This window comes from Clarias gariepinus, chromosome 15 (genome assembly GCF_024256425.1).
Source record: "Clarias gariepinus isolate MV-2021 ecotype Netherlands chromosome 15, CGAR_prim_01v2, whole genome shotgun sequence".
Taxonomy (NCBI): Eukaryota; Metazoa; Chordata; class Actinopteri; order Siluriformes; family Clariidae; genus Clarias; species Clarias gariepinus.
In genome coordinates, this window is record NC_071114.1 from 9,082,968 (window position 1) to 9,110,312 (window position 27,345).

The 27,345-nt window shown below is 39.0% G+C and overlaps 2 protein-coding genes across 2 annotated transcripts; both read left to right on the forward strand.

Annotated features, from left to right (window-relative positions):
• The first annotated feature begins 783 nt into the window (after window positions 1-783).
• ptbp1b (polypyrimidine tract binding protein 1b) lies at window positions 784-13,565 on the forward strand. Its single transcript, XM_053513171.1, has 16 exons — window positions 784-863; window positions 1,420-1,470; window positions 2,507-2,537; window positions 5,539-5,599; window positions 5,680-5,852; window positions 6,129-6,275; window positions 7,125-7,280; window positions 7,408-7,518; window positions 7,698-7,878; window positions 7,979-8,059; window positions 8,150-8,298; window positions 9,496-9,529; window positions 10,409-10,501; window positions 10,634-10,850; window positions 11,521-11,598; window positions 11,729-13,565. The coding sequence occupies exons 1-16, from the start codon at window positions 856-858 to the stop codon at window positions 11,859-11,861; spliced, it is 1,704 nt and encodes a 567-aa protein (XP_053369146.1). The 5' UTR covers window positions 784-855; the 3' UTR covers window positions 11,862-13,565.
• A 5,948-nt stretch (window positions 13,566-19,513) lies between these two features.
• Window positions 19,514-26,912, forward strand: fam174c (family with sequence similarity 174 member C). The gene is made up of 4 exons (XM_053513832.1): window positions 19,514-19,901; window positions 21,367-21,495; window positions 21,926-21,956; window positions 24,423-26,912. Exons 1-3 carry the CDS (start codon window positions 19,645-19,647, stop codon window positions 21,927-21,929), a joined length of 390 nt encoding a protein of 129 aa, XP_053369807.1. The 5' UTR covers window positions 19,514-19,644; the 3' UTR covers window positions 21,930-21,956; window positions 24,423-26,912.
• The last annotated feature ends 433 nt before the right edge of the window (window positions 26,913-27,345 follow it).

Below are 27,345 nucleotides of genomic sequence, written 5' to 3' on the forward strand. Positions count from 1 at the left end.
AACTGAAATTTTCATCTGGGTCATTTTAAAGCAAGGTTTACTTGGGAATGCTTTGAAAGAGGAACCATGTGCGTAAACAGAGACACTAGATAGGAATACACTTGTCTAGCTTTATACAGACTATACAGACTCCTGGTTCTAGATTCGATTCCTGTCTTAGGGCTGTGTGCATGGAGTTTGCATGTTTGATGGGTTTCTGCTGGGTACTCCACCTTTCTTCCACAGTGTAGGACATGCAGATTACGCTATTTGGAGTTGGCAAATACAGGCCCTGGACTCAGGATAAAGCGGTATAGGCGATTAGGTGACAATGGGGTCTTGACCACTGCAGACCAGGAATATCCCACAGGAGTGGGGTTGCTCTGACCCAGTGCGCTAGCATCACAATTTGGCCCTTGTCAAAGTCACTCATATCCTTATGCTAGCCAATATTTTTTTCAAGGAAGGGAAACCGGTAAACAGGCGACAGGGTCATGGGGGCCAAGGCTGAATAGATTGGTCAAATTGGTTATGATGTAAAGGGGTCAGAACACACAGTGCATTAGTGTTAAGGTAGTACAATAGAAGGGGGGGGGTGTTTCTTAATATTAGGCGGGTGGTCATAATGTTATGGCTGATCAGTGTATCTGAAAGCACTTCTCGGTTCACACGAAACCTGTAGCCGCCCTTTGCTTTCATGTCGCGTCTTATCCAATCAGAAAGCAGTTCGTGTCTCAGCCGCCCACTGCACTCGCGCGCCCCCAATCACCGCGCGCTGCCGACTGCCCTGCGAGCGCGCCGCCATTTTGTCGCGGTATAAGAAAACTCCTCCAAGCCACAAAGTTCCTGGTTAGACCTCAAGTTCTTCTTTGTGCAATGGACGGGTAAGTTTATTGTTACGTCGTGTTTCTGAGAAAACAAACAAAAACACAACACGAAACATAGCGAACCGTCAACGTCTTTTTATGCCGAATATTCACTAATGATTATCGACCAGCCGAGTTCGTGTTGATTTGAGTAAGTAGTGTATAAATAAGCTAAACCGTTTGCGCTCGCGGGTTGCGATGGAAACCAGCCGAATCCTCCACGCATCAGTGTCTCCTCGAGCTGGTAGCCGTTAAGTGTTTATCATATTTAGTCTTTTTTAATATAACTAGGTTTTTCTTGCTGTTTTGTACTTTTGTAGTCGTTTATCTGAGGAAATAAGAGACCAAGTTATTTTTTTTGTACTCGCTCTTAGCCAAACCTAACTCACGGTTTAGCCACGCGCTCCTCTATCGCCAACGGATTGTTAGCAACAGCGCGAGCGCAGGCTTTTCCGGTTGCTTTACCTGTTGCGTTGCATTCGGTGTTGAAGGCAACCATTTCTGTTCTCTTAACCCTGATACCACTATTTTCCTTTTATGTAGCGTTGACCTGTTTTTTTCCCCCCTTATGCAGCCGCCTAGAGACTGACTTGTATCCTATGGGATCGAGTTACGCAGAATTAGAGTAAGTCTAATGTACTACAAGTTTTGCTAAAAAAAGTACTGTTTTGTCTTTTATTCACTCATGCTATTAAAACAAACAAAAATCTATTTTAAGCATAATGTTTTGGTCAAGCATGCTATTTTTTGCATACGTGATGTTGCTAAAGTTTTGCTCAAGTCTAACTGTAACAAGCTTTTGTTTTCAAACTTTCTTGAAGTACATACACCACGTTGTATTGTTTTTATTATCCTTGATCTAGATCTGCATTTTCTTGCTTCTATTTTAAGACGACTTCTGTCTTATTTCCTCAAGAAGCTTTTTTTTTTTTCAACAAAAGCCTCACAATAGTGTGACCCACCCAAGCTTCCTGTATCTGCCACATTTTGCAAAAAAAAAAAAAAAAAGGCAAACATGAGCCTATATATATGTTAGTGTCTTTTTTTATATGCTATTTTACCCCCACTTTTCTTTGGTGGGTTTAGTATAACAAGCTTCAAGTGTGTTTACCCTAAAGTTTGTCGACCCAGGCTGTAAAAGCAGTCCTGGGTTTTCATGTTGTTTCCTGTAAGGAGGTACAGGATGTTTGGTGGTGGGGGGGGGGATAAGGGCGACTGAGCTTGGCCCTAAAATGCCGTTCATATTTTCTTTGCTTGCTGTGGGAAGAGACTCCCAGGATGCAGTTTAGACTGTCCATCCACCCCCATACTATCTGCTCTGGGAATGCATTGCTTGAACTTTTCATTTTATTCATTTATTTTAAACTTCTCCAAAAATGCCTCTTGCTTCAAGTGAAATAATCTCCACAACATTTTCCCCCTTAGTTTGGGTATTTTTTTTTTCTTCCTTCCTTCCTTCCTTCATGATTGCGCAGGCCAAATTCATAGCACTGATGTACTAGATTAGAATTAGATCAACTTTTTCTCTCTAATGCCTACTGCTTTACTTTTATAAAAACGTTGCAGTCTTTTGTCTAAACTGCACAAAGTTTATTTATTTATTTATTTTTAATCAGCTTTCCCTTCTTGCTTGTCTAATATTACTTTTATGTCCTTTACAGCGTTGTCCATGATATTGCGGTTGGAACAAAGGTAAGATGTTTGTTTTTGGTCTGTATGTTTTTATTGCTTTTTGCAAACTGTTTGCAAAAGACTATGTACATGTACAAGTTTTTAAGTCTTTCCCTCTCAGTAACCTTCCTTGATTTCTTGTTTGTGCATCTGAAGGGTGTAGTTTTCTCCACTCCCTTTAACCAGCATGACTCTTCACTCTGCACCTTAAAAAAATTAAAGTGGCTTTGCCAAGTTTAAGTCTTTTCCCTGTACATCTTCCTCCTTTTCTTTCTTCATGTTGGTTATTGTTTAGGTGCTGTATTTCAGGTTGAGATTAAAGACAGACAGACGTTTTTACCTTTTGTTGTATTTCTGCCCATTCTTTACTTGAATGGGTGTTGGTGTTGAGCTAAAAATCAGCGTCTTAATTTTGCCAACATCGGTAATATGTTGTGTGCATTCCTCTCTGGTCTTTCACTAAAGATAATCATGTGTGGTATGTAAGCTAGCTTGGAGGACCTGCAATGTTGGGAACAAAGGAGCGATTCATAGGCACCATTGACCTGACTGCCTTGCGTGTTTCAAGGCAAACGAATGCCCTAAAACATCATTAATGTTTCTTGTGCAAGAAGAATTTTTTCCTTGTGCAAAAAGAGCTTACATTTTGACCGCTTTAGTTTGTCTGCAATTTAGTGAATCATCAATTCTTATCCACAAGATGCATAAACCCCCCCCCCCCCCTTTTTTTTAAATATATTTTTTTAATCTGGTTATCTTTGCTTGTCTGCGTAATGAGTTCCTGTTATTGTGGCGCGGTATTCATTTCAGCTGTATTTGTATAGTAATGGTTATTGTCACGAAGTAGCTTTACAGGAACATAAGTTATCTCACCAGGTAAACTCATGGTTTTCTAAATTTCACTGTCCAGTTGGCTTTGGGTTTGAAAGTTTATAAAAAAAATGTGTAGGCCCTGTGCAGGTCAGCTGTTTTCTCGAAATATGTGTGTTTGTATTGTGTTCATGCGGAAGTGAAGTGCTGGAGGAAAATCCCCCCCCTCACCTCCACCTGATCACATTTACACAACTAGCTGCTGGATATTTTCATGATGCCGAAGGCTCTGTGCTCTTCTGTAATCATTTTCACCTGTCCGTTCAGGCGTGCCTAAAGGCTGGTTTGCATTACGCCAACCGATTGTTTGCCTAAACTGTTCAAGTAGACCTGTTTTAAAATGCATTCCTCAAAAATAGGCTTTGGGTGTTGACAAGATGACATGAATAGAGCCTATTCATTACATGCAAATATGGTTGCCTCTCCCCTATGGACACACATGTTGCTCTTGAGTTTGTTCAGCTCTGCTGATTAGAGAGAAGGTTGTTGGGGTGGGGGGAAGTGCTAATGGATCAGGTCACTGCTTACTTGATGCACTCATGCCTGTTTTGCTTAATTCAATTTTGAAAGCAGGTATGCAGCATGGTGTGTGCGTGCTAGGTTAAAAAATGTTGGAAGCCTGATAACCCGGGGTGGTAAATCTTTAATGGTTTCAAACAGTAGACGAAACATTACACCTGGACCCCTGAAGACAATCAGCACTGTGTATTCAAGCCCGAGAGCGCGGGGTTGGGTTTCGGTCACCTGCAGCCTTAGACACAAGGTCTCCATGGTGAGCGAATGACAATCAGGGCGCTCTTGGTAACAGCCACATTCTAGCTGTGAATCATTGCAGCCGCTTGTCCTCCTCCCTTTTTTTTTTTTTTCTCCACACCTTTATAATCTTTTTTTTTTTTTTTTTTTTTTAAGCCTGGTTTCGTCACTTGCCAGGTCCTGCTGTATCAGTTTAAAAAATTACCCGTTTTTGTGTCCCTCCTTTTGGTTAACAGTTGAAATGTGTTTAATTAGGTTTAACACGCTCCCGATTTTAATTATCCTTACTTGTAAGAGCATGTCTGATTTAAAGCAGGCTCAGCATTCTCATAGCTTATTTTAAAGGTTGTAAAGAGTTGGGAGTGGCTTTATGGCTAAAACCAACATGAAGTGGTTCAGCAGTGACGTTCGGTAAACGCTAAGCCAACCCTCCTTTTTTTGGGGGGGGGGGGGGGGCATAGTAGTCCTTAGTCGTGCCCTAACTCCACAGCTCTCCATATGGCTCTAATTATTGATCGCCGAGCAGTGGAATTTTAAATGCGTGGTTGAGGATGCATACATGTGGCCGCCTCGGCTCCATTAGGCTGCTTGAAATTGGGTGACATGAAATGCTGACTGTGCCTGTGTTAGTTTCCTGAGATTGCTACGTCCACCGTAATGGACTGTTGCTAAAGGAGGTGCCCTATATATATATATATATATATATATATATATATATATATATATATATATATATATATATAAGAAAATCCTTCTCCGTTATTTCATTTTATTGAAATGTAACTTGTTTTGGCAAATATGTACAACTACGTCAGACTATTAGTGTTTCGTCGCTGCCCAGCACCAAAAATCAAACCGTACCAGTGTGCGCCGTCTTTTTCACTCCTGCGAATGCGAGTCCTCCCACTCATTCCTCTTGTCTGATGACCCAGAAAGCCTTGTATCCCTCAGACCCCCCCACCTGCTATTAAAACCAGAGTTTCCTTTCTTGTTCTTTTGCTGGTGGGGTTAAGGAATGTGTTTAGGCTGCTGGTGAATATGACCCTTTCCTTCGCACAGGATGACTGCTTGTTTTCACAATGACTACTTCCTATCCCTTTTTCTTTCTTTCTCCCTTTTTTTTTTTTTTTTTTTTTAATTTTTTTTTAATAAACTTCTCCATCATAAGAAGTGGGTAAACCGTAGCCCACTGCTGTCCTTATTAGGTCAGCTTGCTGACTCTTGAGTTGTGACTATTCAGGCACTTTCTGAACATTTCAGCATGTCCCATCTTGTTTCCACTGTGTAGAAGCTTGTCTATTTGACTTGATGGTCTCTGTGGAATGTCTGTACATTTGTAGGCTGTCTGGTTATGTTGCTGTTAAATCATAATTTTTTTTATTATTTATTTCTTTTATAGAGAGGCTCTGACGAACTTTTCTCCTGTGTTTCCAACGGGCCCTATATCATGAGTTCAGCAGGTACGTTTTAGAGAAATGACGGGTATGGGTACGGATGTGTCAGATCTCAGACAATTAACCTAATCTCCTGTCTATCACAGCTAATGGCAACGACAGCAAAAAATTCAAGGGTGACATCAGAAGTCCTGGGATTCCATCCAGAGTCATACACGTACGCAAACTGCCTAGTGACATCAATGAGGCTGAGGTTATTTCTCTAGGCCTTCCCTTCGGCAAAGTCACCAACCTGCTTATGCTGAAAGGAAAGAACCAGGTATTATTTTTATGCTCTTCGAATGCTAATTTATGTACATTTCATGTTTGTTTATTCAGTCCCTCTGGAAAAGAAATGTTCCCGTACAGCTAAAAAATACTGCATGTGGTTTTGGCAGCAATATTATGTCCACACCCTCCCCCGCCCCCTCTGTATGTAATATGTAGCCCCTGGAAATGTCTTACAGATTAACATGTAAAATTGTGATAAAATTATTTAAAATTAGATGATGAATAATAAAAAAGTTTAGAAAAAAAAACAAAAATTTATGTCTAGGCTTTCCTTGAGATGAATACAGAGGAGGCAGCCCAGACTATGGTCAGCTATTACTCTTCAGTCACAGCAGTGATCAGGAACCATCCCATCTTTATGCAGTACTCCAACCACAAGGAGCTGAAAACGGACAACTCACCAAACCAAGTGGTATGTGCTTTGGGGGGAGAAAAATGTGGCTTTTTCCATCCAATCCTTTTCATCTTTAACTTTCTGTGCCTGCTTCACCCCATATTTTGAGTTTGTGCATGCTCACGGTCTGTGTAGTTAAGCAAAACTGAAGTGTCTAAGTAAATATCCTAAAACTTGTATCTGTTAGGGTTGTTTTGTAGCACAGCTGTGATTACTGTTTCTCCAGCTGCAGTGGAATGTTAATATGAACGGATAAGGTTGTTTACTCGCTTGCATATAGCTTGCCCTTTTTCTTTTTTTTTTCTTCTTCTTTTAAACCAAAACTTCTCGTCTAAACACATCCTCACTAAGATCATCGTGCTGTTTGCTCTAAATGCATTCCACAGCCTGGGCTTATCTACCTACTCATTCCGTTGGTGGTTCCTCTGGTTGTGTAATCTGTTTAAATAAGCAACGAATAGTTGTTTACTCTCAAGGGAACTTTACTCCTACACTTCATACCTTTTTTCTGTTGCTTTAATCATTTTTAACGTTGCACAATGATGAGAAACATAATCAGAATTATTCAGGTAATTTAGGAATTAACTTTTTGCAGGAAAGTCATGTGTAAATGTACTGTATCTTATTTAGAAAAAAGGCTAAGGCAGACCAGCATGATTAGTACTTTTGCTTATGCTGTCTTAAGTTGCCATAATGTCAACTAGATGCAATATTTTGTTTCCTGATGCAAATTGACTTGACATTCATGTTTTTGCCACCCCCCCCTTTTAGAATGAAAGAGAAAGCCGGATAAATTCCAAACACTTCTGTCTGATTTTTAAGCACTTTTTTTCCCCCCTTTCTTCTCTACCCTGTTTTTAACATCAGAGAGCACAGGCAGCGCTGCAGGCTGTAAACGCAGTCCAGACAGGCGGCATGTCATTAAGTGGTGTAGAAGCAGGTGGTGCGAGCGGCCCTAGCCCAGTCCTCAGGGTGGTGGTGGAGAACCTCTTCTACCCGGTCACCCTGGATGTTTTGCATCAGGTACATGCGTGTTTCTTCATTAGAAGGAGTACCTTTTTAAAGAGTTCTTAAAAAAAAAAAATTTTTTTTTTTTAATGAGAAGGATGGTCAGGTTTTGATGCTTAATGGCGTGGTTTATCTCCAACAGATCTTTTCCAAGTTTGGCACTGTTTTAAAAGTGATAACTTTTACCAAAAACAACCAGTTCCAGGCTCTTCTGCAGTTTGCTGATGGTCTTACTGCACAACATGCAAAGCTGGTGAGTGGCTCCATCTAGAGGACATTTGTTAGTATCTAACTTTTTTGTTCATGTAAACATTTTTTCTTTTTTTGAAATGTTTCATAAGTTTAGGTCCTGAATTTAGACTAATATGACATATATGTGTGTGTGTGTTTTCTTGTAACCTGGTGTTGTTTAACCTTGTGGTCATTATGTAGGCTCTGGACGGACAGAATATCTACAACGCATGCTGCACTCTGCGCATCAGTTTTTCCAAGCTCACAAGTTTGAACGTTAAGTACAACAACGACAAGAGTCGGGATTACACAAGGCCTGATCTGCCATCAGGAGACGGTCAGCCCGCTATCGACCACCACGCGATGGCAACAGCTGCATTTGGTATGATGTAACTCACAATCATGTTGATTTCAATTCACATCTGTAAAAATGCTTTGATTATTTTTATGCCTTGAGTTAACATTTAGTTTTTAATCTACAGCTGCTCCTGGGATAATTTCTGCTGGTCCGTATGCCGGTGCTCACGCCTTCTCCCCAGCTTTTGCCATTCAGCAAGCTGCAGGTTTGTTGATCTCACGTCTTACTGCTTACCTACAGTAAACCCAGGAGCTGACAGTTTGCTCATATATTTCTCTTTCTTGCTCTCTCTCAGGCCTGGCCATGCCAGGTATTCATGGAGGATTGTCGTCTTTGGCCATTCCCAGTGCAGCAGCGGCGGCCGCTGCAGCAGCAGGCAGGCTGGGTTTCCCAACTCTTCCCACCGGCAATTGCGTCATGCTGGTCAGCAATTTGAATCCTGAGGTTAGTGAAATGCAGCTCGGTTTCTTAGCAAATAGGCTTCTTGGTTTTATATGAGTAATTTATATAATGTTTTGGTGCTTGTCAAAACACCCCCCACCCCATCAGCTTTAAATTTAGTATTTAAAACTTATTTTCGAGTAATACCTATAGGTCATAAAGATTATTTTTCATGTATAGATTAAGTCATTTTAATAATAAAATTGGTCCGATAAAGCAGTATAGCATGTATGAAATTTTGTTTTAATTGTATATGCATCCTGAATGGCACTTTTACATTTCATGTAACTGAACCTTTGCTTTTGTTTCCTCCCAGTGTTCATCCCTTTGTGTAATTTTTGTAATTTCCTAACATTCCCAAGTTACTTTAAGTTTCATATTTTAAAGCTGAATCATTTTATTAGAATATTCTTAACCATTTACACAAGTTCATCAAGTATTAAGAGATTCTTTGATTTGGAGCTTTGGCGCATTTGTAACATTCTTAAATTATAAAAGTGGTTTATCTGTAACACAAGATGAGCTTTCAACCCTCGTTGTGTGTCAGTAGTCTTTTAGCTTTCTACATTGTTTTGTGAAATATCAATACTTGTAAATGGTTTGATTATTCTTTTAAAAGGCTTTAGAAAATAATTATCTTTTGTTGACTTGAGCTATTAACTTTAATTTTTGTAAGAAAACCACTTTCTTCTGTTGGATTATGTTCTTTAAAAGTTAACTTGACCACTATTGTATTTCCATATGTATACTGACTGTTTTTCATTATTTTTTTACCTCCTTTTCTCTCCCTCCCCATACCCCATTCTTTTCTTTTTTTTTTTCTTTTGCAACCATGTCCGCCTGCCAATTGGCTGCCACATGTGTTCCACTCATTTTTATTTTCATCATACACACAAACACGTGTACACACGTGTACACACGTGTACACACACACACACACACACACACACACACACACACACACACACACACACACACACACACACACTGAACATGATTCACTCCTTACACTTTCATGTCCACTTCTCCCCTCCTCTTTCTATTCCCAATCCATTAACCATCTTCATGATCCAACCACCGTTTTTTCGCCATTTCCCGTGGATCTGCCTCCTCGCTGTGGACATGTTGAACCTCCATTCTGCCTCCGATCTTTACCTCTCCCTTCTTCCCTCCGCTGCCTTCCTCTGCTGTCCTCTAAAGAGAGTTACGCCCCAATGCCTCTTTATTCTTTTCGGTATGTTATCCTTAGCATCTTTTGTTATCACTTGTTTGTTCTGTTCTTTCAATTTCTTCCCTCACAAGGCAGTTTGAGTGCTTGTGTGTTTGTGTGCGTGTTGTGTGCCGAAATAAAAAATGATCCAAAAAGTTGCAGCACTCACCAAAAACAAACAAAAAAAAATTTTTATTTTTAGATTTGTAATCATTATGGTGCTCCATTTTAAAACGGGATGAGATGCTGTATCTTTTTGAACTTTAATAGACTATTTAAGATGCATGCTTTTAAAATTGTTTTGCATGTCTTTTGAGGGAAGCTTTTAAACTTTGGTTAATAGTCAAGACTCCTGTCATTTATCCATTTGTTAAAGCTTTTTCCTGTTAATTTTTTTTTGCCTTTTTTTTTTTTTTTTGTTTTTTCCACCAAACCTTTTGACCTGAAGCTAGCCTTCTTACAGCGGAGTTTCACTTTTTTTTTTTTTTTTTTTTCCTTAATTCATACATTTAAGGATGCCAATGCAAAGTCTGTCCATCTTTCGCAGTCTGTAAAATTGCCCACTTTCTCCCCACCATCTGTCCTTTTGGCTTTTTATTTGTTTTTAAAACCTCACCAATTTTTGGATTTACTTGGGTAGACCTCTAACGTAGGTCATGTCCAACTTCAGTAGGAATTATTGGCTAAAAATGATCTGGTATTTAACTTTATCATTTAATGGCACCTTTTTGACTGCACTCTGTTTGATGGAGTGTCTTGATTGTAACCCTAAGAATATCTTTAAAAAAAAAAAATATTTTTTTATATATATATATATATATATATATATATATATATATATATATATATATATATATAATATATATATTTCATCTAACTACATTTCTCCTTTCTTTTCATCAGGTGTATACGGTGATGTGATAAGAGTAAAAATTATGTTCAACAAAAAAGAAAATGCTCTTATCCAAATGTCTGATGGCACTCAGGCTCAGCTAGGTGAACATCTCAAATTATTGATTTTGTCAACACTTATGCCATCCTCTTCACTACTAGAAGTAGCAAAATGCAAGTATAGCAGGTTTGTAGGCAAGTGTTTTAGTTATTGTGTATGGATTTCTCTTCCCCTAGCGATGAGCCATTTAAATGGACAGAAGTTGTACGGACGGGCGCTGCGCATTACTTTATCCAAACACACGACTGTTCAGCTGCCACGTGAGGGACACGAGGACCAGGGCCTCACCAAGGATTACAGTAACTCCCCTCTCCATCGCTTTAAGAAGCCTGGCTCCAAGAACTACTCCAACATCTTCCCGCCCTCGTCAACACTGCACCTCTCCAACATCCCGTAAGCTAAGATCCTTTTTTTCTTAGTTGCTTGTAGGGCTGCACCATTCTTTCTAAAATGTGAATCATGATTTTTCTCCATAGGAATTGAGATTGCAGGTCTTTTACATGATTTTTATTCATTAATCTTTTTCTGCAAAATATTTGTTGCACTTAAGTAAAAAAAAAAAAAAAAATTGTCTATACTGGACTTTCAACTATAATAAAGTGCCGTACTTTAAAGTCTCTACATGAATTACAGTTTGAGTAAGCAAAAAGAAAATCTTGAGCCCAAAACAGTTTTATACTTAGATTTTTGGCACAAAAATAACTGCATACTACTCTAGCATCACCAAGTAAACGGACCAGTCTGTTTAGGTCGGCCTCTGTTACACGTCGCATGAGTGACGGCAGAACGCCATAAAAGGCGAATAGCGATAGAAGAATGATTGAGTCGTATGACTATAATCCACTGAATCATTTGCTAACCTCTGGCCTGATTAGTGTGTTTTACACCGAGAGAGAGACCAATGAGTGTGACTAATGTAGCATCTGGAAAAAGGGAACACATGAATGCAGTATGAATTCTTCTCTTCTGATTAATCATGTAGTCTTTAGTTGCTTTTTTTTTTTTTTTTTCCCTCCCTCAAAAGATATGCATGTTAACGTTTTGGCCTTTTTACATTTTCTAGCCCGTCAGTCGTTGAAGATGATCTCAAGATGCTTTTTGCCAGCTCTGGTGCTGTGGTCAAGAACTTTAAGTTTTTTCAGTAAGTTCCTTCACAGTGCATTTGACCTTACTGGTTAATTTTTATTTGTTTATTTATTAGTGCTTTAAATAGCTTACTATTAGTAGCTCTCTTATTTTTCAACAATGCTAACGTTGTCATCTCTTTTCAGGAAGGATCGCAAGATGGCTCTGATTCAAATGGGTTCTGGGGAGGAGGCAATCGAGTCCCTCATTGAGTTCCACAACCATGATCTTGGTGAGAACCATCATCTTAGAGTGTCCTTCTCCAAGTCGACTATTTGAACAGAAGAGTGACTGCGGCTGGAATGTCGTTAAAAGACCTTCAGTAAAGTTGAGATGACTGCTCAAAAGCCTCAACCACAAAACTTTCATCATTCCACTATTGTATTTATAAGCGATCTTTAGTTCGTATGATACTTTTTTAAGTTTTTTTTTAATGCCTGTAAGAATGATTGTCTATCTGTAATCTCACCTTTCGAGCCCTTTTTATAAGATTCCTTTAGCATTGGTTGGACCCTTGCCTTGAAAGTGCTGCTCTGGATTTTTTTTTTTTTTTTTTTCAGAAGTACTTCTTGTGCCTTACATTTATCTTGCAGCTAAGCGCTTGCTGATATCCTACAAATGATGTCCAAAACCAACACTTTAGTTTGCAATCAATATGTGTAGCTAAACTGAGGAGTTTGGTTTGTCTCATCCAGCTGCAGGATGTTTGATGAATCCTTTGCCTTAAGGCCAGTTCCTTTTGCTTTCAACATTCCCAGTAGATTCTTATCACATACTGTAATGATAGACATATAGACTGTTTACATTCCTTTTTTTGTATTTAATGCAATAATTTGTGTACAAATCAAATATTGTAAGTATGTTTGTGTTTTTTGATGCTGTGGCCATTGCATGTTGGCCTTTGTTCAGTGGCCCTTTCATTTTTTCTTTGCCAATAATTTCTTTACTTTCCATAGACCTTAAGTATTGCCTTAATGTATCACAAGGCATTGTTTTTGTGACTGTTCTATTGTAATGCCTGATATATTTGGTGTATTCGTGAATCTTTTTATGTGTACACTACAGCTTGAAACCAAAGCCTCTATTCAGCTTTCAGTCATAAGACTAATGTATTCCTTTCAATTAGAGTTGACCAGATAGAAATATAGAAGTGTTCATGTGGCACTTCATTTCTTTTTATAAATGTATATGTATAAATAGGTTGGGAATCACTAGCTTTTAGGGGTTGTGTTTATCAATCAGTAACTGTAAAATGTGTGTTTTTTTTTTTTTTTTTTTTTTGAGCTTACTTCATGCTGAATGCTTGCTGTAAGTAAGGTTTATTTTTTTCCCCTCATTCTTCGTTGTCTTGCAATCTGTCCATCTTGGTCACATGCCTCTCTTTAAATTTGTTTCTTTAGTCTTGGCCATGCATACAGTACAGCTGTGTGGTGGTCCTTTTTTTTTTTGTGTAGGAAACAATTCTTTGGATTCTTTTGGATCATAGGCATTAGCTTTGATTGGGTTTGACTCCAATGTCTTTAATTTCCAGAAAATGACTTTTACTATAAGCATTCCACAGCACTGATTATTTTACATCTTTTAAAGTGACTGTAGCATGTGACCAGTTGCCATGTTTTGGAAGACCACATAATCCAGTCTCTTAAATGGCAGGTCCTATGCATCTGCACAGCATTTGCCTTTAACGGTTTTAATGATTACTTTTTTTCTTAAAGCGGATAGATAAGGTGTAAATACTATTTTTATACCATGCTGTTAAAGCAATAGGTTTTTATATCTGAAAGCAAATGTATATTTTGACTATGTTAATGGACCATGAGCATGCAAAAAAATTGGATTTTGTTAAAAAAAAAAAAAAAAAAAGAGAGAGAGAGAAAAAGTAGGATTATACAATCTTTTCCAAATCTAATGTTCTGTGTAACAGTCCTTCAAATGGGGGTTGTACTTTTCTATTTATCTTCATTAAACAGTTGTTTACTGGAATTCTGTCCAGGATTTATTTCATCATTGTGACGTAGTATTAATGGTAAAAACCTTAAGTTAATCCAGCTGGCACATGCAAGTTTTTCTTTGTAGGCTTCTTTCTATTTTTTGCATTCAGATATTATCTTTGGTAAGAATCAAAATAATCATTTGTGTGCACACTATCCGTAATGAAATGAAAAATTTGAATTGGCGTGAAGACACTGGTTGGCCAAAATAAAGTGCAATTTCAGAAGGGTCCAAATTATTGCACTGTATAAAAGAAAGTGAACTAGGTTTTGAAATGACTGTACTTTGGGTTAAGAAGCCTCCAGTATGGAATCTGAGAGTATGGGGCTGAACCATCATTCAGTGGAGATCACTTGCGCTCTTGGGGGAAGTTGCATCGTAGAAATCGCAGTTATGTTTTTTTTAGTGAAACTTAGCATTTTCACATGTATAACTGAAGATTAGAATTAAACAGCTGTATATCTATAAGAAAACCGTGTGAGAACTTGGTGAGACTATTTAGAAAAAAAAGAGAGCATAAACATTGGGATTAATAAAAAAAGGTCATGTGGTCTGCTAAGTCCAGATCAACCCTGTTCTAGAGTGTCAGGGTAAAAAGAGAGGAGAATGAAGCGATGCATAGTGGCCAGTGTACAAGCCTCTGCAGGCAGTGTTATGTTCTGGGGATGCTACAGTTAGTCACAGTTGCAATATCCTGTGGCAATAAAGTGCAATCAGCTGACAATATAAATGTACTGAATGATCAGGTTATTACATCTATAGCGTTTTTCTTCCTTAAGAGCACAGACATAATCCACACTATTCCAGGACTCAAATTGTGAAAGAGTGGTTCTGTGAGCATAAGAGCTCATTTTTAAACATGAACTGGCCACCACATTGTCAAAGATAATTACAGCTGAATGAAATCCTGAGTGGAACTCTTTTTCTTTTTTTATATTTTACTATACACGTTAAAGTATTCATATACCAAGGGGATGCACGACATGAAGAAACCTCAAGGGAAAAAAGACTTATGAAGGCATCTGGGTGACGCCATATAGTGTCATTAGAAATTATGACTTTTCTGTATATTATAAAGTACTGTATCTCATACAGTAGATAATAAAGACATATAAGGATGAATCAGGCAGGTCTGGAAGGTGAGAGAAGCCAGACCAGTAGAATTGTGATCGGATCAGGCACAAACAGCAAGGACACAGAGACAGAGAGAGAATTCATTGTTAACTGTGTTCTAGAGTTGTTTAGGGAGGGAGTTTATATTTAAACAGAATGCATATGGTCTATTTAAAAGGATCACAGAATAAATAATCCTCCTCATTCATGCTCATTACCCCATGTGACTGTATTTCACATCTTCTTTGTAGTCTGCATGAGTGAACAGTCTGGGTTAAAAAGAAATCGGCCCCAGGGCTTTTCCCTCATACAATCATTTGTATTTTTCTTCCTGATTATTTTTTGTTGCTGTTGTGCTTGGTTCCAAAAAAATTATACCAGCCTTCATTTATTTATTTTTAAAAAGTGAAATCTTTCAAGCCATTTTTGTTTTAATTTGGATGATTACAGCTTAAAGATCACAAATCCCAAAATATTCCTATATTTCATTCCAAGTTGGAGTAAATGACTATTTATACAGTATAAATAACATTATTTGGTCTAGCTCAATACATGCATGGGGAAGACTGCTGACTTGATATTTGTCCAGAAGACGATCATTGACTCCCTCCACATGGAAGAATCCTACAGTATAAATAGGAGCCACAAAAGGTGCTGAATTGAATCATATTCATGGAAAGTTGACTGAACATTTGGGAGCAAAAAGTGCACAAGCAACACGGATGATGGCAGTCATAAAAAGTCAAGCAATGTCGATTCAAAACCTTGGGAGAGCTTCACATGGAGTTGAGTGAGGCTGGAGTCAGTGGATCAAGAGCCATCATGTACAGATCTCTCTAGGAAATGGGATACAACTGTTGCATTCCTGATATCAAACCACTCTTGAAGCAGAGACAATGTCAGAAGTGTCTTACCTGGACTAAGGAGAAAATGAACTGGGCCGTTGCTCATCCTCTTTTCAGATAAAAGTAAATGTTTTGTTTAATTTGGAAATCGTAATCCTAGAGTTCTAGTAACAGCAGCCACGTAACTAGAACTGTTTTCAAATTTTATTGAAAAAACACAATTCACAAGGGTTATGTCCGGTTATCACTTTTGACTAGTTAACAATTGTCATTGTCGCAAAGCAGCTTTACACAATCAAAAGAATTATTTAAGTTTGTATGGAATGTGAATGTGTATGAATCAAAATGGTCAGATAGTCCCTGGTGAGCAAGCCGAGGGCGACAGTGGCAAGGAAAAACTCCCTGAGATGGCAATAGGAAGAAACCTTGAGAGGAACCAGACTCAACAGGAAACCCATCCTCATCTGGGTGAAACAGAGAGCAGGAATTGATCTGCATTCATACTGTGTGTTAGGTGGGAGGCAGTTCAGCCTTACAGTTGATGTTAATTGATGTTAATATGGAGTCCAGGTAGTTATTGAAAACTCAGGTAGACTTGTAGGAAATTCCAGTCCGGAACTATCGAGCGACTGCAGCCAAGTCAAGTCCTCAGAGAAACAGCTGTCAACATCAGTCGAGGCCAGAACCGTCTTCATGGTAGAGTGAAACCGTCCCCAGACACCAGACTCATCCCAAAGAGACACCTCCATGTGACGAGATCTCCAATCAGAAGTGGGGCGCCAGAATGAGTCAAACAAGTCCAGACGGCAGAGGGAGTCTGGATCACTGGCAGCTCAGGAACGACATGTGTAGCTCGACAGAGAGAGGGATAGAGACAGAGGGGGAGAGAGAACAGGAGAGGGGAGAACAGAAGATGAGAGATAACAGGTACGGTCGCAGTCACATAATGTATAATGTAAATGTATATTTAGTGTAGAGTGCAAGCAGAGACTCCGGCAGGACTAACTTTAACAGCATAACTAAAAGGGAGAGCCAGAAGGAAACACTCCGTGAGATGTAAAGCAACCAATCACCTCAACGTCAACAAACCTGAGTGATCAATGAGAGTGGGGAAGACAGCATCTAAACATACCAGTCCGTAATAATACTCTACATCCATGAGTCCCCCAGATCTGCTCCTTTACCTAAGGCAAATCTATTTAAAAAATGCTTGGGTAGATAAATAGGTTTTTAGTCTAGACTCTTTTTAGTCTAAACACTGAGACCGTGTCTGAGTCCTGAACACTATTTGGAAGGCTATTCCATAATTTTGGGGCTTTGTAAGAGAAAGCTCTGCCCCCAGCTGTAGTTTTCATAATACGCGGTACTGGCAAGCAGCCTGCATCCTTTGATCAAAGTAGGCGTGGCGGATCGTAAGACACTAGCAGTTCACTCAGATCTCGCCGGCGCGAGACCATTTAATGCTTTATATGTCAAAAGTAGTATTTTTAAATCAATGGGGAATTTCATGGGAGCCAGTAAATTGAAGATAGGATAGGGGTGATGTGCTCGTATCTTCTGGTTCTAGTGAGGACTCTCGCTGCTGCATTCTGAACTAACTAAAGCTTGTTTATGCACCTAGTTGAAGAACCAGACAGTAAGGCATTACAATAGTCCAACCTAAAGGTGATAAAAGCATGAACTAGTTTTTCTGCATCGTTTAGTGACAATATATTCCTTAACTTGGCAATATTTCTGAATAGTGTCATAGACTCTGAACGGATGAGGCATTCCTATTGAATTTCACACAGGTAGATAACCACATGCACTGTTGGCCATGCAGTTTGAAACTTTGAACAATTTCCTTAAACAACCCAGGTTTTTATGTCACTAATTAGACCAAAGAGGGCAAATAAATGAAAAAAAGAAAAGAAAAAGAAAGTCTACGATAACCCCCTTCTATGAAAACCCAATGCATACTGTACAAAAAAAGTAACTTGGTTGCATACGCCTGTGCATTCCTCAACTAATACCTTGTCAAACCACATGTTGATAGTAATAAAGCCTTTAGTCTTTTTAAAAAAAGAATCCACCAGCATAACACATCTTGTCTCATATGACAGCTTTCCTTAAATTACTCCATTCATATCATTACGATCTGAGTTCTGACTAGACCATTCCAAAATACTGCCCTATCTCTGAAGCCATTCTCCTTTGGTTGACTTGAATTTGTGTTTTGGAATCTTATATTGAAATGATTCTTCATCTTCAGATGTTTAACACATGCCTGCAGATTTTGCGCCAAATCTGGATGTGATTCCCTCTATTTGGACTAGAGCTGCAGTACAAATTCAAATTCAAATTTTTATTTGTCACATACACAAACATACACAGTACGAAATGTAGTGAAATGCATTATACGACTGCCATTGACCCTAGAAGAGAATTAAAGTTTACAAATAAGAAATAAATATGAATAAAAGAAATACGATAGAAATTAAATAAAAAATTAAATTAAACTAGGAAAAATAGAACTAAAAATAAAAATAGAAATGTGCTAGGAAAAATAGAACTAAAAAAAAAAAAAAAAAAGCAGTCTCAAAGTTCAATACCCACCCAATGCCCAAATCCTACTGGATGGAGTGCCTGTCTCAGGCCTGGATAATGAGAGGCTTGTGTCAGGAAGGGCATCCATGTAAAAACCTGTGCTAATTTGTGTGTGAATCGGATGATCTGCTGTGGCTACCCCTCAACGGTAGCAGTTATACAAAAAACAAATAACCAACAACTCAATAAACCAGCCATGACGAATATGAAATTTCTATCTGCTGCAGGTACATTTTTGAACCTTGGTGGGAAAAAAAGGTGGGAATATATCTAATGTGTGTGTGTGTGTGTTTTGTAATATTACTTCTTTACCAATTTTAACATTAGTGGGGACTTCCAATATCCAATAAGCTTCCTTTAGAAACTAATATCTTTATGTACAGTAAATCATTGAAAATAAATTGGTGACATTTATTTGTGACATTATCGGTGACATTAGTGGTTAGCACTGTCGCCTCGCACCTCCAGGGTCCGGGTTTGATTCCCGCCTCATGCATGGAGTGTGTATGGAGTTCTCCCTGTGCTTGGTGGGTTTCCTCCGGGTACTCTGGTTTCCTCCCACAGTCCAAAAACATGCAGATTAGGCTAATCGGCATTGCAAAATTGTCCGTAAGTGTGTGAATAAGCTTGTGAATGTGTGTGCCCTGCGATTGATTGGTACCCCATCCAGGGACAGGCTCCAGGCCCCCTGGGATCCTGTGTAGAGAATAAGGCAGTATAGAAGATGAGTGAGTTTCCTTTATGAACTATTGTATGTGTTCATGGAGTTTGCATGTTCTCCCATGTTCTTGCATGTCTGGTGGGTTTCCTCTGGGTACACTGGTTTTCTCTCACAGTACAAAGACATGCAGAGTAGGCCAACTGGCGTTCCCAAATTGCCCGTAGTGTGTGAATGTTGACCAGAGGTCCCACCACTGTCGTAAAATGGGAATAAATACAATGGTCAGTATATAAAGGCACTGGTGGCTCAGGGGTCAGTGTTTCGGAAGGCCCGGGTTCGAGTCCCAGCCAGTGCACAAACCACCCAGCCACTGGATGCAGTGCCGGTCCCAGGCCTGGATAAAATGGGAGGGTTGTGTCAGGAAGGGCATCCGGAGTGAAACCTGTGCCAAGTTGTGCGGACTGGATATTCCGCTGTGGCGACCCCTTGCGGAAACAACAAATACAATAGTCATTATTAACCTGCATGGTCCCTAGTTGGACTACAGAGATTTCTAGATGGATGAATGGATTGAAATAAATCACATTAATGCGTGTAAACGTGGGGATAACCCCACAAGACAGCTTATTGTATTTTATTATTATTATTTAATTTTTTTGTTTTTTTTTTAAACGATGACTGACTGTTTCAGTCCGGACAGAATTGACGGGGGCACCTAAAGAGATGTCGTCATGCTTCAGAAACAGGAAGTAGCATGACAGTGTGGAGGCTGGCAGTTAACCGGACTTGTTGTTGTTGTTGTTAATCCGGTTCCTTTAAAACAGCAATTTTATACTTACCGTATTTCCGTGAAAAGCGAGCCGCCATGAAAGAGACAGCTTTCTGTTTGGTTTGTTGTTTAATGACCATTTCGTTGGTCGAAGGCGTCGATAATTCCACCAAAGCGCCTGGACATGGAGCTAGCACAGTTAGCATCACTGCTCCCAAACTCGCGAGCACTAAACCCCAGAACTTCACTTTAAACAGCCTGCCCTTAACCGGCTCTATGATCCAGAGGGCTTTGTATGTGCTCATCGGCATCACCATTTTAGGGGTGCTTTATTTCCTTGTGCGAGCAGTTCGGTAAGTCTAATCAGATTTTTTTACGTTTATCATTAACAGTACGTCTAAAAACAAACGTCAATAGCTCGACGTGTTCTCACTGGATATTTTAATAGATAAAGGTGATTTAAGTGGAGATTGAGGACAATATCAAATTGTCAAAGACAGATAGTGTGCATTTAAATCAGGACAAAGTCGATGTGATGAGGAGGGGAAACTCATAGAGAGGAAGTATTAATCAGCAGACCAAGAACTGGACACATCATTACATCATTACACCATCATGATCAGCCATAACATTATGACCACCTGACTATTAATTAAGCAGCCCACCCCCCTTTTGCCACCATAACAGTGATGACCTGTGTGTTCTGACATCTTTCTACCACAACCAGCATTAACCTTTAGCGGCTGGGAAATATTTAAACAGCAAGTGAAGCTTTTTCCCCCTGAAGTTAATGTGTTGGAGACGGAAAGTAATGGGCGAGCATGAGGATTTAAGTGACTTCAACCAGAGCCAAACTGTGATGGCTAGAGGACTGGGTCAGAGCAACACCAAGACTGTGGGATGTTCCCACGCTGCAGTGATCAGGACATGCCAAAAGCGATCCAAGGAAGGAAAACCGGGTGAACTGGCGACAGGGTCATGTGTGGCCAAAGCTCACTGAGGCACATGAGGCGTAAAGTCTGAATCGTGTAGTCCGATCCAATAGAAGAGCTTCTGTCGATCAAACTGAGGAAAATGTTAATGCTGGTTGTGATAAAAAGGTGTAAGAACACATAGTGCATCACTGTTATGTTGGCAAAATTAGGGGTCTTACTTAATATTAGGCAATATTACATTAATATTGGCTGATTGGTGTATATTAGGCAAACACCCAAAGGGACGGCTTTAAAGGACAGGGAAGCCGAAGAGAGTGAGGTCTATAGGAGTCGGTGATGCAACCTACAAAACTCCAACTAGATGCTTAGTGGTACCGAGATGGAAACCTGTTGAAAGGAAAGTGTGTAAGTATCAGATAAAGCAAACGAAGAGTTCAAGACAAGATCAGAGGAGGATGCATTAGTTGTTTTAAGGAAGGCTGGTCTGAAAATTCTGCTTTAAAAGGGAGACCTACAGCTGGTGGTAATGTAACCAATCAACTGGATTAAAACCGCCGTTAGAGGAAGTAGAAGAAAAACAATGACTAAATCTTTCTCACACTATCTATCTATGAGGTTACCCTGAATACCCGTTTACTGTCAACCTTTTTTATAAGTTCATACAAAACAGAGTTTTAATGTAAATCAGTTTTTGTCATTTTGTTAATGTTACACAGCAGTTATTCAGGTCACGCTAAGCCACCTTAAGCTGTTTCCCTTAACAATGTGAAAATGTTTGTGGTTCTGATATATATGTGTGTGTGTGTGTGTATGTGTGTGTGTAAAAGATTTGGTGAAGCTTTACAGACAAAAGTGACTTATGATCATTTTCATTCATCTTTAGTTTGAAGAAATCTTCTACACCGAGAAAAAAGTATGGACTTCTGGCAAACTACGATGACACGGTGGAAATGGCACAGCTGGAAAGTGATGAAGATGACAACACTGTGTATGAGGCCAAATCACTGAGGAGGTGTGTCTGTGTTTGTGTGTACGTGGGTGTGTCTATGTGCTCAAGTGCCCTTGTGCCTGTTTTTTTAATATCTTGCTGGAACGAAAGTATCTGCACAAGGAAAGAAATGTAACGTGAGAGACATTTAACCAGCTCATCTCAAACCAAAAAAAAAAAAAAAACACAAGGGGAAAAAAAATTATTATTTAGATAATTAAAAGTCTAAATATTTCCTTTTGTTTACTGGAGTTAGATTTAAGTGATTAACATGAATTATCTGCATGGAGAAGAGGTTGCAGAGGGTACGGTTAGATGGAGATGGAGATCCCTGAAAGGAAACACCGGAAAAACAAAGAATAAGAAGATGATTAGCTTAACAAAGTTAGAAGCTGGTTATTATATTCATGTATGTAGTATTCTTGTTGACTTTGTTCATTTGTGTGTTTATCAGATGAGTCCAGAGTGCCAAGAGGATGATAAAGGTAATGCATACATTTTAAATGTTGTTTTAATGTATAAGTGTTGGATGAGACAAATGATATCCGCAGTTATCATTGTGCAGCTGGTATCAATAGGCTAGCACGGCTAAACCCTCTCTCATTCATAGATAAAACGTACGGACAACGTGGGCAGAATTATGCATGGGTAAGACGTGCATTATAGTGCAAAATCATGCCCTCTGCAGTAAACTAGTCTTCTGTAAACGGCAATCAGTTTTACGCCTTCATTTACAAGAAACCTTCATCACAAGTCCCAGTTTTACTTGAATGCCCTATATATATTTGGAAAATTAATAATGATGTCCACTAGATGGCACCTCAGAGCCAAAACATCCCAGTCCTGCTGTAAACTGTTTTTATGCAAAGTGAAAGGCAGTGATGAGCCCTTCCTTTTTTTTTTTTTTTTTTTTAAAAATTTACACTTTTACCATGATTGTTTGTCTCGAATAGAAAGCTTTAGAGGCATTTAATACACTCGAAAAATGTTTTCCCACCAACAAGCCATGGGTTAACTCTGATATAAAGACTCTCCTTAAAGAGAAGAAGAGGGTGTTTAAATCAGGAAATAAGGAGGAGCTGAAAACTGTGTGGAAGGGGCTCAAAACCATCACTGGTCATAAGGAGTCCAACTCTCAGGTGGAGGGCGACCAGAAGTGGGTAAATGATATAAATCTATACTTTAACAGATTTGATCAGCTAACCACCCCTGCCCCCACCCAATCCCCGCTGCTGCAACTACCCATCTTCTCTTCCACAGCAAGCTGCTCAGCATACTGCCCTTTACAGAAGCCCAGGTGAGAATGGAGCTCAGGAAAAGTGAGGAAGGCTGCAGGCCTGGGCGGCATCAGCTCCAGGCTGCTTAAAACCTGTGCAGACCAGCTGTGTGGCATATTGTAGTACATGTTTGATCTGAGCCTGGAGCTGGGCAAGGTGCCACAACTGTGGAAGACATCTTGCATGGTACCTGTACCAAAGACGTCGTGCCCAAAAGACTTTGGGGACTACAGACCATTACCACCTGATGAAGACATTTGAGAGGCTGATGTTTACTCATCTCCGACCTCTGGTGAGCCCATCAATGGATCCACTTCAGTTTGCCTTGCAGCCTGGCATTGGCGTGGAAGACGCTGTCATCTTGCTCCTAAATAGAGCTCTTTTACACCTGAGAAAGGTTGGGAGCACAGTGAGAGTCATGTTCTTTGATGTCTCTAGTGCTTCCAACACCATCCAACCTAAGCTTCTGAGGGATAAGCTGGAGTACATGGGAGTGGACCATCATCTGGCTTCCTGGATTCTGCAATACCTGACAAACCGACCACAGTATGTGAGGACTCGTGACTGTGAGTCTCAAATGATTGTCTGCAACACTGGAGCCCCACAGGGAACGGTCCTGGCTCCATTGCTTTTCACACTCTACACTGCAGACTTCATGTTTAGCTCAGCAACCCGTCACCTGCAGAAGTTCTCTGACGACTCTGCCATCGTCTCTCTGATCACAGAGGATGATGACAGGTTGATGACAGAGGACTAATTCTGAATAATTCAGTTGGTTTGGTGCCAACTGCCTCCAGCTAAATGCGGGGAAGACAAAAGGACTGGTGGTGGACTTTCGCAGGCACAAACTCTTTTTTTCTCACCAGTGAACATTCGGGAAAAGGACATTGGGAGAGTGGACTCGTATAAATACCTGGGTTTTTATCTAAACTGCAAACTGGACTGGACAGACAACACAGACGCTATCTATAAAAAAAAAGACAGAGCAGACTTTTTCTGTTGAGGGGACTAAGGTCGTTTGAAGTTTAGGGAGCACTACTAAAGACCTTTTTTTGACTCAGTGGTGGGACGAATAAAGGGTTATCTTATCTTATCTTATCTGGGAAGGCTGCATAGGAGACCTTTAAATGTAAACCAAGAAAAGGGAAACTGGATCAAGAAAGGGCTTTCATTCTAACCAAACAAAAATAATTAGGCATTCTTGTTTTCAATAGGAAGGTGTGACTCCTACATGGTTGAAATGAAAGAACGCACCCACACCAGCCGGTCCTGGATCCAATTTGACATCCCTGATGTAAACAATAAATGTCAGGGAAAGAGCAGCACTTAATATCTGTGTTGAACAGAATACAAGCATACGCAAGCGATTTGAGAAACTTAAGCTCGTCGAGTCAAAAGGGGGTGACTGGAGCACATGGTGCTATACCACCCACATTATTTATAATGTTGTTACATCATGTCAATACCCGATATATAAATTTTTGAAGATGTGCACAAACAACAGGATAGCAGTCATATATTTTATGTACAAACAGTTAAAAGCAAGTAGCCTACAATATTCTTATAAGACCTTACGAGAGATATAACGTATCACTCAACCTGTGCTATTGATAGATATTTAATGTTAGTCCTCTCATCTCAGCATCACTAATAATGGATTTTTTTTTCTTTCAGCAATAATGTGGAACGGACCAAAAAAAAAAATGACCAAAAAGACCATTTCGGAGTTTCTTCGTCAGAACGATGGACCCCTCAGGCTGTGGTGTGTTTTGAGTGAACCTGTTCTCTTTGGTCCTGTTTTATACTTAAACTACTTACCACAAGCTGTGCAGCTCTGAGAATGTAACACATAAATTCCTTGAGGTGTGCTGGTGCATTTTCTTTCCTTTTTTTCTTTTGTGATTAGATTTTTTTCCCCCCTCAGCTTTGCTTTCAATGATTTCGTTTTAAATTTTAATGGTGTGACATATTATTTTTTGCTGTTTTACTTTATCTGTTTGATAGTACAGCATCCCGGAGCCTGTGGTCTAATATGATGATCGAGCTGCATGATGACACGCTATCTTTATCGTATTGCTTTTCAATATAATGTCAGTGTTGCAAAAGCGAGCATCGTGATAAGGATTAACAAACGAAACACTGCGCAGCTCTGTGTTACATTACAGTAAGTGTGTGCTAAATAAAACAGGATTGTAAAGGATTCTTGATGGAAATAATATATGAACTTATTTCTAGATCTGAAGAGAAAGTATGAATGTTATTATTATTATTATATATTTTTGTTATCAGGGTAACAGAGACTTGTAAGTCTTTAGTTCGCTGCACTAACAGAGCATCTTAAATACACACTGTATTCTGTTTATTGTCTTTTTCATTTTTTTGGTATACGTCAAGAAAGCCAAATACAAAAAGTTTAGAAACTAGAACTGAAGTCTGCGAAAGGTTTTTTTTTTCTTTCCAGTTTCTTTTTCCCAGCTTAAAAAAAACAAAAAACAAAAAAACAAGGGTCTTTTGCACTTGTGGTGAATTTTATTTTATTTTTTTCTCCCCTGGACATGTCTATCATCAGAACAAAACCAGATTGAGGTGTGAATTTAACCTGAATGTACCCCAAGAAAAGCTATCTTGCACATTGCTCTATTTTAAAATTTTGTTAATCTTTTCTATTCATTGCTAAATTAAAAAATATACAGTACTGAGCAAAAGTCTTGAGCCACCCCTTGTTTCATCATATCAGACACGGACTTTCTTCTATTTAATGTCGCCTGAGAAGTAGTTCTCCAGCCTTGTTGAAGGACTCTTTTTGTCTCTCATTTTCAATTCAGTCCCTGTACTTGAACAGTTTTGAAGGAATGTATTTGTTTGTTGAGACACACAGTGACCAATGAAATATTCAAGCATGAAAGCATCTAACTTAAGGCATGAACCAGTAAGAAATGGGTGCACTTGATGGCAGATGATCAGGCCGGTGTTTAGTGTACTGGTAATGTTACATGCTGAGTGATTGGGACAGACGAGAGGGGAAATGAGGTTGCTGCTGAGGTTGTTACACAAACACTTTGGGTCTTTGGCAGCATGTCACACATTTGTTCATATTTCTTTTTAATTCAATCTACATCATGTGAATTTAATTAAATTTAATATGAAGAAATAATAGGTGACTCAAGACTTTTTTTTTTTTTTGGTTCCGAAATATCTTAAGAAAATTAAATGTTTCTGTCTATAGCATCCCATTACATTCATTCCACATAAACCTTATTAAGATTTCTGGATTTCAGTAAAAGTTATTTAATGCTTGTTTTTCACTGACTGTATGATTTGGTAAAATAAAGGTAAAAGAAGTTACTTTGTTAAATCAAATTTGGTTGATTATTTAATTATGATGGACGTTTTTCTTTCCACTACCTTTATGCTTCATCCAAACAATCCTGATCTCCGCTTTCTTCGTATTTTCTTTCTTTTAAAATCTTGACCATGAAACAATGCATTTTTCTCTTTAATATTCCACTGTTTGGTGAAGGTAGCTGTACTTTTTGTAGTCTTGAGTGAAAGCTCAGTGATGAGCTCAAAGCAGATTCAAGTGTGTTGTGTTTGTTTTCATGTGTGTGGATACGTGAAAAAGCTCCACATCGATATTTGGTGTTTAAAGTTCAGAAATCGTGCCTTTAAGTGTTTTCTATTTAGACGGAGCTGTAAGTCAAAGCGATCTGTGACTAATTGTTTTCAACATTCTTGTATTTTGAAAGCTTTACATTCCTTTATTAAAATACTTAATATATTTCTAGAACAACCTTTGAATAGTTCTATATCCGAGTGTACTGTTGATTGATTGACTGACACAGGCTTTTGTGAATATTTTGTTATTAAAGCTTTAAAGATAAAAGCCGAATTGGGGGGTTATGGGTCAAATATTAATTCTATTTTGTGTGCATGTTTTACAATGCACACTCTGATCATAATTACACAACAAACAAAAATTATTTTTTTTTGTATTCATCTTTACTCTCTGTCTCCAGTTGTTTGTACAATATAATCCATTCATACAGATCCCATGCTGTGATGTTTCAGAGGGCTGTGCCCCTGTCGCTCTTATTGAAAATTTGTTGTTGATCAATGACGCCATTTTCTGGAGATTTTTAAAAATAAAGATCCTTTAGCTACTGAGTGGGTGTTCATACGTTCTTTCAATGCCACTGCTGTAACCGAGCTACCCTCTAGTTTTGCATTTTACCTGCTTAATAGTGCAATATAGGTAGTGTCTGATTCTACTCCTCACCGAGACCCAAAGACTTAATTGGACTATATTTAACATAACAAGAAGTAGGTGCAGACCTACACTTTAACCAAGACAGCTTGCGTACATTAGTACTAAAGCTTAAATTTAGGAGTCAAAGGTTTCACCAAAATTTGAACTCGGCTTGCTGGATTCAGAGTCCAAAGTGCTACCTGTTGCACCATGGAACCAAGATGTATGTTCAAGTATCGAAAAACGAGGAGACCTCAGATAAGCTATTTCAGTGAGGGCATCTATTGCTTCAAAAATGAGTCATTCCGAAATGATTGCACCAAATACTATTTTTGTCTTAGAAAATTGACC